General features: G+C 32.5%; 1 protein-coding gene across 3 annotated transcripts in view; it reads left to right on the top strand.

The window, feature by feature from the left end:
• The window catches only part of LOC148616899 (ATP-dependent DNA helicase Q4-like), a 150,061-nt gene that overhangs the window by 127,414 nt on the left and 8,105 nt on the right, over positions 1-14,542 (top strand). For all 3 annotated transcript variants that reach the window (XM_088584061.1, XM_088584062.1, XM_088584060.1), the window contains exons 16-17: positions 5,110-5,247; positions 13,635-13,800. In XM_088584061.1, coding sequence (XP_088440187.1) covers positions 5,110-5,247; positions 13,635-13,800 — 304 coding nt within the window. The remainder of the gene's footprint in view (positions 1-5,109; positions 5,248-13,634; positions 13,801-14,542) is intronic.

Genomic DNA, 14,542 nt, shown 5'->3' with positions numbered 1-14,542 from the left:
GTTATTTCTTTCAAAATCTGCTCCTCTGACACTACTCGACTAATTGTAACCAAACTTGGTATGAATGTTCCTTGGGGTATTCTGCATAGAACTGATGTGGAGATTTTTGATCCGTCAAAAACGTGGTAGACGTTACTAAAAATAGAACATACGGGTCAGACAGTAGTTTTTCGCATATATATCCAAAACCGTTTAGCAAAGCTCTTTCAATAGCTGAAATGATCCATATTATGAGGACTACAAAAGTCTTCAGGGATAAAGGTTGTCAGATGACTCCTTGTAAGAGTTATTGCCCTTGAAAGGGGAAATGAGTCCTACCAAAGAATTCTTGAGTCACAATTCTCGTCAAATGTTTTGCCTTTGAAAGGCAGAATTCTACTAGGTGGGCGATTCAGGCACCTGGGAGCCTCTTGTTTCTTTTTCTTTTTTTTTTTTTTTTTTTTTTTTTTTTTTTTTTTTTTTGTTCCTTTAAGAAAATATTCGTTATGACGTTATCTTGTAACTTATTTTGCGTAATATACTATCTGACACGGCCAAATTGAAATTAAGAAATCTGGGTTCGAACGTCTGTGTTCAATTGATGAAACGGAGGCAAATTACGAAGTTAAGTTGCTTTCAGAACATGTAATTCCTCAGTTATAAAATTTCCCTTTTCCTATTAACCCTTGTATGTATATTAAAGAATGTGAAGCTGGTGAAACTTGAAACCATCCCAAAAAACATTAACTTCATCGCCTCTGAGCGGCTTGGTCCGATCGAATCTCGGTCCGGAATGTCTTTTTGGAAGAAATTTCAAATATTGGAAAAAGATTATTGGTTAGACTGATAACGTCATTTTCGCAACATTTTTGCCACACTATTTTTGAATTGTATTTAATGATTGTTTTCATTTCTCAATCACATTTAACAGTATACGAAAATTTATTTGAAATGATGTAATTCCAAGCTTCAAAACTGGATATTGGTACTTTTTAGGGTCATATGTATAGTGAAACCAAGTTGATAATACAACAATTTACTCTCCAATATCAAGTTATTGCGGTTGATACATCCACGTTAAATTCACGTCACTTTACGTTATGCATTGTATGTTGTTACGGTTTGATTTGTAGCAACCAACACAAAATAAATTTGAATAATAACACTTTCAATTTTTTTTAACGTCCTTTCAGTTAGATTATATTGTTTCTTCAGATAGCATTACTTTCTACCATTCAATTTGGGGTAATAAAGAAGGAATGGAAACCTCCAGAGAAAATGTCATCCTATGTAGTTTGTTTAGTAGCCTTTGGTAGGGGCTTTTAATACATTACGTTGAGCTACTTAGTAATTGTAATCATTTTCGATTAGTCTTTTCCTTACCTAGTTTTCTTTTGATTCTCGAAACTTTGTCACGGAAATTGAAATGGGAAGAACTTCAAGTGATGAAATAGAGTTCTAATGCTGTCAGATGCTTTTTGACCATGGTATAAATATGAACTTGGTGTCCGTGGTCAGATCATAGAATACCGCAGACACATGTCGATTGACCCAGTAAAAAGATGAGCTGTTTATTGGTGGCCTTGCCGCTGTGTTTACCATGCCGTCAAAGGCTTAGCCACAAACCAACTGACGCAGTCAGATATATGAGCTGTTAAGTAGAACTCCAGCTAAGAATCATGCAAAATGTGTAAAAAATGGGTAAAAAGCCTACATATTTTTATTTTTGATATTTTGTTTGAATTGCCATAGTAAATAGAAATTAACATTCAGTTTTTCATATACCTCGTGTTCTTAGGAGATAAAAATTACATATAATGCACTGTAGATTTCAAAATTAAGGGAGATAACCCTGTAAATAACACCCAAATACAATAGAATCTATTGGATTTTCAATGTTGATTACCTCCTAAGACCAGGCTAATTTGAATGAATAATTACACATTTCATAGTATAGACCCATAAAACAACTTAATTACAAAAATGAAAATATGTAGCCTTTTTTAGAGTGTATCACATTTTTCATATTTTGCATGATTCTTAAAAAGACAGTTACTTAAATAGTTTAAAATTATGTAAAGCATTCCATCATCAACAGAATATAACAGTCACATACCATTTGACCCAGGAAGAAACGCGAATTGTTTATGACTGGTCAGGCCATTTTATTCATCATGCTACATGTATTATTTTTAAAAGCATTACGTCATAATATGGTTAAGACCATTTCATAAATTACTGAATACGTGGTCTTAGTATAAAAGCATGTTAAAGCATCGCCTCCTTTTTATGTTTAAAGTTAATTGGTTTGAACAGTAAAATCAGAAAACGCGTGAAAATGGAAGAACGCTGCGTATTTTAAACACTAACATCCTACCAAAGGATTATGAATATCTGTAAGCATTTTTTTGAGTGATAGAAAAGACAGTATAATGGAATAATAGATCTGTAAAATTGTTTATTTGGAAGATGATTCGATATCAAAAGGACCAATGGAGAAATTTTTTTCCGTTGATAAATCATCGCCGAACATTTGTATAGCACCAAAGACAAAAAATACCAATCATTTAAGTAGTGCAAAAGTAATCATGGGAACCAAGATTCTCACGGAAATCAAAAGAATGTAATCCAGGGACAAAGACCAGACATAGAAAACACACAATCACAACAAAGAACATAAAGTAACTGAAGTAATAAAATAGTTAATGAACAACTCGGACTCCATAAAAAACTGAGAGAATGGACCAGGTGCACCTGTAGGGTTAGCCTCCCCTACTAAAATTGCGGTATGCAGTACACGTTTCATGGAGTAACTAAAACGATAAGCTAGCTTTTAAATACGGGAAAAAAGGTGAACAATTGATGGTTAAAATTGTCAAAAACTGTTTAAAAAGAGACTCACGATAGTAACCGCTAGACTCCTTCTATCTGTTTGTTAGTCGGTTCCTCCGACACAGTATAAAGGGTACGGTACTTACTTTGTGTTACCTGTAGCTCAAAAAGTATTAAACGTTTGCATGTAGTGTTTATATACATGCATGTTTTTTTTTTTTTTTTTTTTTAATTTTTTTTTTTTTTTTTGAACATGCTGTCGTTTTATTGGAAACTTTTCGCGGAAAAGGTCGCCAAATTGAATTCAGTGGAGAATATTTCACAGTAGTCTCCAGTAGAGACTTTTTTGTGGACGCGATAATAAGAACGCCAAAAAAACTTAATGTCCTATTACTAAAACAAATCGCGAAATTTGGCACTCAAGACAACTTTCCGCTATTTATACGATATGACGGTAACCTGGAAGTACATCATTAAATTTACTTATCGTTTAGTATTTGAATTTCAAACTGTCCGTAATTTGATCTGGCAGATGTTTTAGCTTCATTGCTTACGATACGATGAAATAACTTTTACCAAATATGCAAATATAAAGAAATTCTTTGGTAATTCAATACCGGGAACACCAAAATTACAACACACAACGAATAGAAGACGCAACACAATACAAAACAAAAAGTACACAGAGAAGAGAAAAAAAAAACAAACGATTTTTTGTAAACCGACGAGAAATCGGGTGCTCCGAATGAGTGATCAGCTCTTGATTCTCGCAAGAAACCGGAAATAAACAGCTTTAAAACAAAACAAAACAATTATCATGTGTCTTAAGTGCATAGAATTATTCCCTAGTTATATGCATATGAATACCATTATTTCTATGATCCTTATTTTTCACTTGGTATTCTCCTATCAGTAAACACTCGACTAACGAATGGTCTCTAGTGTCTTCGAGGAGACATTGCTTTTATGTTTGGCGAGGTTTAATAGTAGAACGTCAATCTCATATTTTGACGTAACAATTATTCAAGACTAAATTGATAGGGATATTATTAATTAGACCCGTCAGTAAAGTTGACATCCTTTATTGATTTGTGATAACGTTATACCAAGTGAACATTGCAATGTATAATGATTTGAGAAACAGGGAAAAGTTTCCCACACTGGTATATCTAGTTGATATGATTGATTATTACTTATTTCGATTTTGCAAAAAAATATACGTGCTAATCAAAAATTGATCCAAATTGAACGGGAAACGAATTACACAACTATTGTTACAGAAGTTCCTTATTTTTTTTTTAATTTTACGTGTAAAATATTTTTTTTTGTTTTAACTTTATTGAAAAAGTTATTACTAAGAACCGGCCTGATAAAGATTACGTATGAGTATAAACAAAAGCTTGAAAATATTTCTGACCTAAATTCATCAAAATGTTCATTATTATACGCCAACTCTTCTATGGAATAAACTTCCAAGTGTATCCATTCCATTTCAAATTCAACTTCGCTCTATACGTACTAATTGTGCATGCTACGAATTGATTTATTATAGACGACTCTTGAATGGTAAAAACTTCCCCCTTACACCATATTCATGTATCATCCCCCATTCCCAATCCCCAATTGTCCCCATCCCCATAGAAAAATCGATATCTCCACAGAGAATCCCCATTGCATATTTCTTATTAAATATTTACACCGTCAAATGAAATATTATACGTTTGAATTCTTCAACCATTGATATGTCATTTTTCATTAAATTTAATACATTTTTTATATAAAAAAAACTTATCTCCCAATCCTCCCAATTCAAAATCCCATTCCCCATTTCCCAATCCCCCATGTACCATAAAATGGGAAGTTTTTCCAATACAAGTATGTAGTATTTATATATTACAGTACTTTACATTTATTATAAAAGTTTAACTGTGTTAATAAACGAATACCGATTCCCCAGTTATCGTCATGCGGCTGCAGTCGCTTTTAGGTATCATTTTGCTCTTTTTTTTAGACAGAACCATGAAAAATCGGATTCTCCGAAGATTTTTCTCTATTCCTAAACTGTACTTTGATTGCAATGGGCGTTTCATGTTTTTTTCTAGCCGAATTTACAACATTCTAATGTAAAATTACATATACTTTTTGGGGCATTTTAAAATTTTTATTTGATGTAATTATTCTCATCTACACATACGTTGCTTTATGTTAGCATTCACTGCTAAATATGAAACGTAGAATTCTTATTTTGATATTGTAAGCAACATCGTTTATTTTCTAATTGTTTATTTATTTTTGTAGGGCAAGGATTTGAGTGAACTGAGGAGACATACATACTCCAATACTGTTGATTACAGAACATTAAAGAAGTTCATACAGAGAGTATTTGAGCCTTGTAGGTGTGTTGAGGTCAATAAGAGACACAAAGAGGCAGTTCAGGTAATTTCATTCCTAGCTAGTAGTCACGTTCAGTTAAATAACATGATGGCGTTATCGTACGTTTTGCGGTTTATGTGGCGGTCTATACTACGAGGAGCTGAAATTATTGATCCTCTTGTTCTTTTGTTTGATTTCGTACTTCTGTTTTCATTTTTTTTTTTTTTTTTTTTTTTTTGCTTTCTTTGGTTTCTAAGGAAAGGGTCATATGTTTGGTGATATAATGTGTTAAAAGCCTCAAAGAGATATATTTTCTATCAGTGTTTTAGAAATATAAGGAATGTCTTTCTGCAAGTGGACTTACTGTACTTTCAGTTAAACCATCAAACCATTAAACAGACCTTCAATCGATCCTATATTTCCTATAAAACCTCTATCTTTTTGGCAGTGCTCTGTAATTCCTGTATTTTTGTTTAAAATAGCCCTTTTCCCTATAGTATTCCTATAAATTTAAATTAATTGGTTGAAAATGTTAAAAAAAATTTTAAAAAGTTTTCTCCTCGATTGAATGGTGAAACCTGTTCATGTTTAAATGAACTGTTAGTTAATTTTACAAATTAAAGACAGTTATCGTTTTGCCATGGCGGCCGAGTACGCGCAAAGCTCTTGGCTGGTATGTTTTAACCATTGCTGCCAAGTTGCTCACAATTCCAGGCGGGTTCAAAATAAAGAGAATTGTCACTAGTCAACAGTTTATTACGATTATACATAAAATACATGTTACAGGATGAAAAGTTATTTTGACATCAGAAAATTACGATAACTCACATATACCGTGTGCTCAATCAAGTTGTCGTCTAAAAGTTCTCAAATTCCTTAATACGGATGGGATCCATATGGCATAGGGGAACAACACAACAGACAACAACAATCGAGGAATTCTCCATATAGCGATAACTTCCTGTTAAGGCAACTTACACTATCGTCAACACATACAATCTACGACCTCGGACCATTGTCCGGAACACGATAACTTTCTGTAAAGGCAAGTTATATTAACGTCAATAATTCACAATAACCTCGGACCATTGTCCGGAACCTCGGAACCTATTGTCCGGAATACAAATACTTCCTGTTAAGGCAAGTATATGTCAAAACGTCAAACAAACATCATCAACAACAATGAGTTAACTTCCAGTTACGGCAAGTTACAACTCTCAAAAATAATATTCCTCTTGCATCACTTGTCTCGAAAAACACATCCCTTAACCACATAAAAATAAATTCCAATCTTACATTCAGTCTGCAACCGTATATTCCTAAACATCAAATCTCCAATCTTCCCTTCGTTCCTTTTCTTCCCTTTTTTCCTCCATTAACTGAAAATCAAAGCCCTTATATACTGTTCAACACCAATTTTACACCAACTATGCACCAACTATTTTAATTATCATATCTTACATAACTGACCTAAATTAAGCACCAATTTCCAATAAATCAAAAACTTTGACAACTACTTAAAACAACATCCTACATGGGTAACATGATACTGTACTTCATCACCTTTCCTAGAGAAAACCACCTAAAATTATAATAAAGATAAACTTCTGGATATAAGACTAACGGTACAATGACTAAATCAAAATATGCTTATCTAGACATGCAACTAATTATCATGAAAATATACACCTCTACAGGTTTTTTTTTATATGTAATACACAACATTCAAGTCTTTGCGATGGACACTTTGGAGTTTCAAACACAGTTTGAAGATCTGTGGTTACTGAATACGTCGAGATGTTCCAAAGCTGCCTTGGTTTCTCAGTTAGTGTAGTATAGTCATTTACAAGACATAATTTAAATGTGTATGCTTGAAATGATGTCTTTGATAAGAGTTTTCATTATAATGAGGTGAACATAATAATAAATAGGTATGTATTTTTAGAGTATAAATTTATTGCAAAATTTAGGGAAAAAAATCACCCTATGATATCCCTTTATTTCATCAGATTTGTCCTATAATGACCTGTTATTCAAGAAATTTTACCCTATTAAAAGCCATACTTCTTAACCAAAATCCACTAGAAGGCCTGCATTAAACCATTAGCTGCCTTGTTCTTATAAATACCTGTAGTACTATTTTCATCTAAACAGATGAATATCTTGTTATATATAGGTGATAAACAATGTTTTATTCTCATGTTCAGATTTTTTTTGTTCACCTTGTTCATACAAACTTCAAAGAAAGGTTGCTTCATAAGTTTGGAGTAGTTGCAAAAATCATGCAGATGCTATAAAATGTGGGTGGTGCAATAATTAATCAATCAATCTGTTTTGCTGCTTGTGTGTATTGTCACAACAATTGGTAATCATTCAATGTCACATATCAAGACAATGATTTGTAGACCATTTGTTTTAAACGTTCGATTATATCTATAAAAATGAGACATTAGTTCATGTAAAAAAAATCGAACATCCTTTGAACATTAATTTTTCATATTAAAATCTACACAAGTGGGGTAATTTACAGCAATCTTTAGCCTTAATTATGCTTCGCTGTATTGATAACGTTTAATGAGTTTCATAAAAGCGAACTTTAGTTTCTTTCCCAAATAATTAAAATAAAAGGAATGTATGATAAGTAAAACAGCTCCATGCTGCGTACGAATCATTATCTTTTAGTTTTGTCGTTACTCTATATATCCCTAATGTCTAGTATACTCTTTCATGCCTTTTTCATCCTTTGTTTTGTGGTAGTGGTGGAAGTGATGGTAGTGTGTGTTCAACAAAACTTTATTCTATACTGATTATTTTTAACTTCTTCTCTGTCTTATAAGCGGGGAAAATGTGTATGAAGTGTGGCAAATGAAGACAAAAAACGCAGAAATTTCATTGCATTATCAAGTATTCATACTTTATAACCTTTAGAAATATTCATCAAAGCGTTTGTTAGATTTGCTTTTTTAAGATATTGATCAGGTCAAATGAATTTGAAATGCACTATGGACAAATGACAGGAAAATTTTTGCTGCGGTTTTCCTCTGTATAAACAACAGTCAAAAATATCTACGCCTCAGATATTTCAAAATAACTTTAAGTAGCTTTTTGGTTGTTAGCCAGACGTATTTTATATTCTTTAGGCAAATTTTACCAAATTGAGAAAAATGATGTGCCACCCATTTGCCTGATTCTTACACAGAATGGTACTTAAATAGTCTCCACCAGGGGAAGTTGAAATGGACTTAAATATTAGATTCCATCTGTCAATCCATCACGTTGGTTGTCCTGAATTTTTAGATATTATTTGAAATAGTGAATTGATTTGTAGATCAGCCGCAGTTTCAATTTCATTAAACAGTCTGATGATTGATTATTTGCTAAGTAATGCTTCTTGATTTTTTTTTTATAATTTTTCACTGACCGTGATTAACTTTTTAATACCCCTTGACTCGATAAGTGATATGAAGCTTAATCTTCTAATAAATGACTTGGCTGTTATTCTCCTTAACTTTTCTACTTTGATAATTTTTATGTGTCTTTTAAAAACTGACAATTTTTTTTTATTTTTAAACACTTCAAATTAATTTATTTTACCGAAATTAGTATAAAAATGATAAATTCTAGCTGTAGTTGCTAGAAAGTAAAGCCCTGAAACCCGACATTAAATGGAAATTCTGGTATTTTGCAAACATGAGAGCATTTAGGAAATTTGAGAACTCTACAGTCTAAATGGTGCTTATAAGAGTTTCAGATACGCATTTAATGTTTCTGACAGTCCATCTTGAAAATAAGTAGCATAATTTGCTCTAGACTGCAATGCTTTATGTACGATGTACATTTGCTTTTCACGAATGATTGAGAAATCGGCGTACTTGTATCTCTGGAGATAAGAAAACTCTAACAGGTTAACCATTTTATCACCAAAGCAAATAATGTTGTATAAAGTAAACTTTTCATTCATTTTAGGAAAATTTACTAATGAAATCCAGGGTTTTTTTCAAGAAGCGACCGTAAATTAACAAAACCGACGACAAAAAAATCTACAACATGGGTTGGGATAAACATGGTAGAATTTTATATGTTTAGCTCACCTAGCCGTAGCCATCACTTTGCGTCCGTCGTTATAAATATCGTTGTTAAATTTCTTCAAACATCTTCTCCCCTGAAACTACTAAATAGATTTGCATGAAACTTATAATGACTCTTCCTTGGAGTATCCTGCACAAAATGACCATTTGGATTTTTGATCGGTTAAAAGACATGGTCGCCGTTACTAAAAATAGAACATGGATCAGACAGCAGATTTTTGCACATATCTCCAAAACCGTTAGGTTTAGATAAATTCTGACTGGGTAAAAGTATTTAGCATGATGAGATCTATCTGTGGTCACATTTTGGTGAACATCTGTTTACCCGTGTTTGAATCATTGCCCTTTTTGGGTGTTTTTTTTTTCCCTGTTTTTGATGTTATTACTTTCAAAAATATTCTCCTCAGAAACTACTGTATAGAATTCAATTAAAGTTGATATTTTTGTTTTTTAGGGTATACTTAACAAAATGATCATTTGGATTTTTGATCAGTTAAAAAAACATGGCCGCCTTTACTAAAACTAGAACATAGGGGTCGTACAGTAGCTTTTTTGCATATATCTCCAAAACTGTTAAGTTTTGCCAATATCTTTCAATTTCAATTTCAAATATCCTTCTTATAAGGCCTACAAAAGTCTCCAGGGATCAAAGTTGACAGACTCCATGTAAGGGTTATTGCCCTTGAGAGGTGAAAAAATTCATTTCTTTGTTACAGTTTTTATCCTATATCTTGAAAACTATGATAGATAGAATGAAACTTTCAATTAATTGCTGAAATGGTTCTCATTATAAGGCCTACAAAAGTCACCAGGGATCAAAGTTGTCAGAAAACTCCATATAAGAGTTATTGTCCTTGAAAGGCAAAAAATTACGTTTTTTGCAGTTTTCAGTCGATATTTTGAAAACCATTATAGATAGAATGAATCTTTCGATTGATGAAATGATCCTCATGATAAATCCTATCAAAGTCGTCTTGGATTCAAAATTGTCGGACAACTTCTTGTTAGAGTTATTGCCCTTGAAAGGCTAAAATTTTACCAGGTGAGCGATTCAAGCTCCTGGCAGCCTCTTGTTTTATGATTAGCTAATTTTCAGGTGTTATGTGACCCGGAAAATACACGGGATTCAGTCCGTTGAAAAATATAGTTTTATTTATTTGATCAGTCGTATTGTGTTTTAGTAACGTTATTTTGCTTTATTCTGTTCTTAAATTCATTTCATTTGTTTGTTCCTCTGATAATTGATTTCATTTAAAATGTAGACATTGTTTACACGGTTGTGATAATTGTCCTTGACGTGATCGCTCACCTCCAAATCTATGATATAATTATGAATTCATTGTGATGTTACAAAAAAATACAAGGATAGCTATTGGTATGAGTTAAACTGTTTCACCGTATAGAAAATATTTTAATTATTACCTTTAATCTAAAAAAGCACAAAAATATTTCTTTAAGGGTAACTCTAAAAACAATCGTATGTACTGTAAATGAAGCAAAAGGCAAATAACAATTTAGTCGACACCAATACTCGTATTTCAAAAACTCAAACAAAATAGATTTTTTTCTATTTCTGTACTAAGCCCATTTTTTTTTACAACAAAAACATTTGTGACGACAAAGTTATGAAAAGATACATAAGTGTTAAGCGCCATCCACACGTTCAACACAATCAATGGTTCATATCATTTAAGTCTTTTTAACAAAATTTAGAGATACACTCCTTGAAATGTTCATGGCGTTCGTATGTCGTATATCATGCGTTTACACATCGTTTTGCGTTCGTTTCAAACCACGATAAACGCACGATAGAAGCGTTCATTCAAACACACAATACAAGCGTTCGTTTAAACACACGATACGAGCGTTCGTTTTAAAGCGTTTATTTTGTTCGTTTGTTATCACCTATATTTTACTGTTATTTTTATATTTTTTGTTAGTATTATTATTATTATTATTGTATTTCATTATTTTATTTTCTGTTTTTTCGTTCTTCATGTTTTTTTAGTTTTAATCTTTTTCATCTTTCGTCTATCGAGTGTTTAAACGCACACTATGAGTGTTCGTTTATCGTGCGTTTAAATGCAAGATAGGATCATTCGTTTAAAAGCACTACAGAAGCGTTTAGGTGTCGTACGTGGGGGAAACCTACACGTCTCAAGGACTGTATAAAACAGAAAGTATGTGAACACCGAAGTCACAAATGTGTAAAAATAAAATATTACAAGCAATGAAGAAATAATATGTCTTGCATATCGCCAATTCTTATTTAGTAAGATTTGTCCATATCTGATGATATAAAAAATATAATTAGGATGGTAAACGAAGTCTTATTGATACATACACACACACTCACACACACACACATTCCCCGCAAAAGGAACAAAGACAAAAATCTGATTCATTGAATGCTTGGTGATCAAACAATGAACTCTGTTGGCGAAAAACTAGCTTAAAATTGTCATTTGTACGGGCAAAACACAACTTCGTGTCAATGATCAGACTTAATTGGGTAACAAAAGGATGATTGAGTACCTAACTTAAATATAAAAGCAAACAATTGAGTATCCTTGGATATGATTTTTCCTATATCTTTCCATGTCTTGCTGGCAGTAACGTTTGAATTAATCTTCTCGGTGGTTGGCGGAACTACACATCGTATTATGCATGCAGATATGGACGGCCATCCTTTCTATAATGATTATGTCCCGAACGAATTCGAAGATGCCGAACTTTTAAGTAGCACTCCGGCTAACTAAAGTATCATGAAAAATGTGATTGATTCATATTAGGTAAAAAGCCTACATATTTTTATTTTTGATATTTTGTTTGAAATGTCATAGTAAACAGAAATTAGCATGTGGTTTTTCATATAACCCGTGCTCTTAGGTGATAAAAATTGTATAGAATGCACTGTAGATTTCAAAATTAAGAGAGATAACTCTGTAATTGACGCTCAAATACAATAGAATCTACTGGATTTTCAATGTTGATTATCTTCTAAGAGCAGGCAGATTTGAATGAATAATTACACATTTCATAGTATAGACCCATAAAACAACTTAATTACAAAATTAAAAATATGTAGTCTTTTTTAGGGTGTATCAAATTTTTCTGATTTTGCATGATTCTTACAAAGACAGCTACTTAATATTTTCCCAAGCAGACTTAAAAAGTAATTTTTGTCTTAACATCAGAGTGTCATACTATTGAATGAAATGCCCTTGTTGTTTTTTTACTGAATTATTTTTCAGGGCTGAAATCAATTGACTAGCTATTAAGGATTTGTCTGCTACCTCTTGAATGAGTTCATGAAAGCAACAGACGGCAGATTCTTTCCATCATTAAATTCTTTTTAAAGACTTATTTGATCAGAAGGAGAGTCGTTAAAGGAATAATGACAAAGTTTCCTTTACATAACTACTGACACACGAACTGTCATGAATGGGTCGACTATGATTGTTTTTTGAAGACGTAAATCTGCTTCTTGTCATAAGTCACTGGGTCGTTCAATGTGTTTTGTGTCAAAGAAAAATACTTAATCAAGCAGTAGAATCCTGATGATGTATAATGTTCGTTTTTAATGAACAAAGGCAAACGCGTTTCGCAATCAGTTAAAAATTTCCGTTATCGACGACCATAGACACGTTAAACAAAGGATCCCCGGATCATATGTCATTTGTTGTTTTTTTTTTTAACAATACAGCTACATGTTGGACAATGTCCATTGAAAGCTATTTCATGCATTTCAATTAGAAAATATTTGATGTATCTAACGGCTGTATCATGTGTTACTTAGACCGACAAGCAAAGCAATATTTTAAGTGTTATTTTAATATAGAAGCAACAACACACATGATTACATGTCGCTTTTCTAACCTTTTATTTTATCTAGAGTCAAAACGCGTCATTCAATCGTTTGTTCATGTATATCAAATGTAGATGCAGAAGGATCAGTTTTTGTAGATGTCTGTTCGTTGCGTTGTATATGTAGATCGTTTCTGTTCCCTGTTTTATATATACATATTTTTAAAATCTTCAGGCATCTATATATGGTTATGGTATACTGTCTTGTATTAAGGTATTCGTGTAGCATGATGGTATCACATGATACTTGCAATGAGAAGTTATCTTAATTTAGGATTTTTTTATCATTTAATGAGTCTACTCGTATGCATTCCTTGTTATCTAGATGGTTATGTCAACATATTAGACAACTATGTAACATTTCCTCTTGGGGATAGCAAGCTGTTAATAAAGAAATGGGGATAAAACACTTATGATGTCAGCTTTGGTCATGGATTTATGGGCATTTTAATACAACTTTACTATGTATACTGATAAGGCGTCTGTTTATGGCAGGAAAAAAGAGCGGTTGATAGCACTGAAGCTAATAGGGAAGATGATGATGAACTGTTTGATGATTGGGACGAAGATGAAGACCAGAAAAAGGGAAGAATATGTTTAGGACACGAGCGGGCGATACCAATCGAAAGTTTTGTCAGTGAACTCGATGTGAAAGAGGAAGGTATTCAAATATGCATGAAGTTATAAGATAATGGTTTCAATGTCATTTTGGTTGAAATATACCAGAACAAAATGTATAAAACTATCGAAAATGGTGTTCCTGGGTGATATATTATACAATGGTTATACATGTACATGCATGACAACGGAATATTATATAAGGTTCTTTGGTTTGTCAGCAAATCTGTGATTAAAGATATTTTCATTACACAAAAAAGCTGAATAGGATATGAAATCTTTTCAATCATATTTGAGACAATTCGATTGTTGATTTCGTATTTTTCGTAGTTTCTATTAAATGTATGATATTACTGAAATGTACAATATTTTCGAACTGTTGCTTTTGTAGCAGCCTATGTTTCTTAAATAAACGTTAATATACACCAGTCTGCTTACATCCATTAGTTAGTCCTTAAATTCGGCCAAGAAAATATTGATTGATTGATTGATTGGTGTCTGTTTAACATCAAGTCGCAGATATATCATGTTTAACCAGGACGAGAACAAGTGGAAATAATCAATAAAAGCAGGTAGGAATTAAAAGCAGGAACCAAAATATTGACTGCTACCGGAAAATCGGATAAATGGATAGGGAATTTATAAAGGCCCAAAGGAGGCTATTCTGAAAGAACACTACAAATTAAATGGTTTTTTTAACGTTCCTGAAGTGTGGCGGCAAAGAAAGCAGAAAATAATTGAATTCGTTGTAGTCCTGTTCCGTCATTGGTGAATTTTGATCTTAA

The sequence above is a fragment of the Perna viridis genome, chromosome 5, assembly GCF_037379345.1.
Source record: "Perna viridis isolate PV_CMFRI_1.1 ecotype Kerala chromosome 5, ASM3737934v1, whole genome shotgun sequence".
NCBI lineage: Eukaryota > Metazoa > Mollusca > Bivalvia > Mytilida > Mytilidae > Perna > Perna viridis.
Note: the sequence above shows the minus strand (reverse complement) of the source record. Positions and strands in the feature narration are given on the sequence as shown.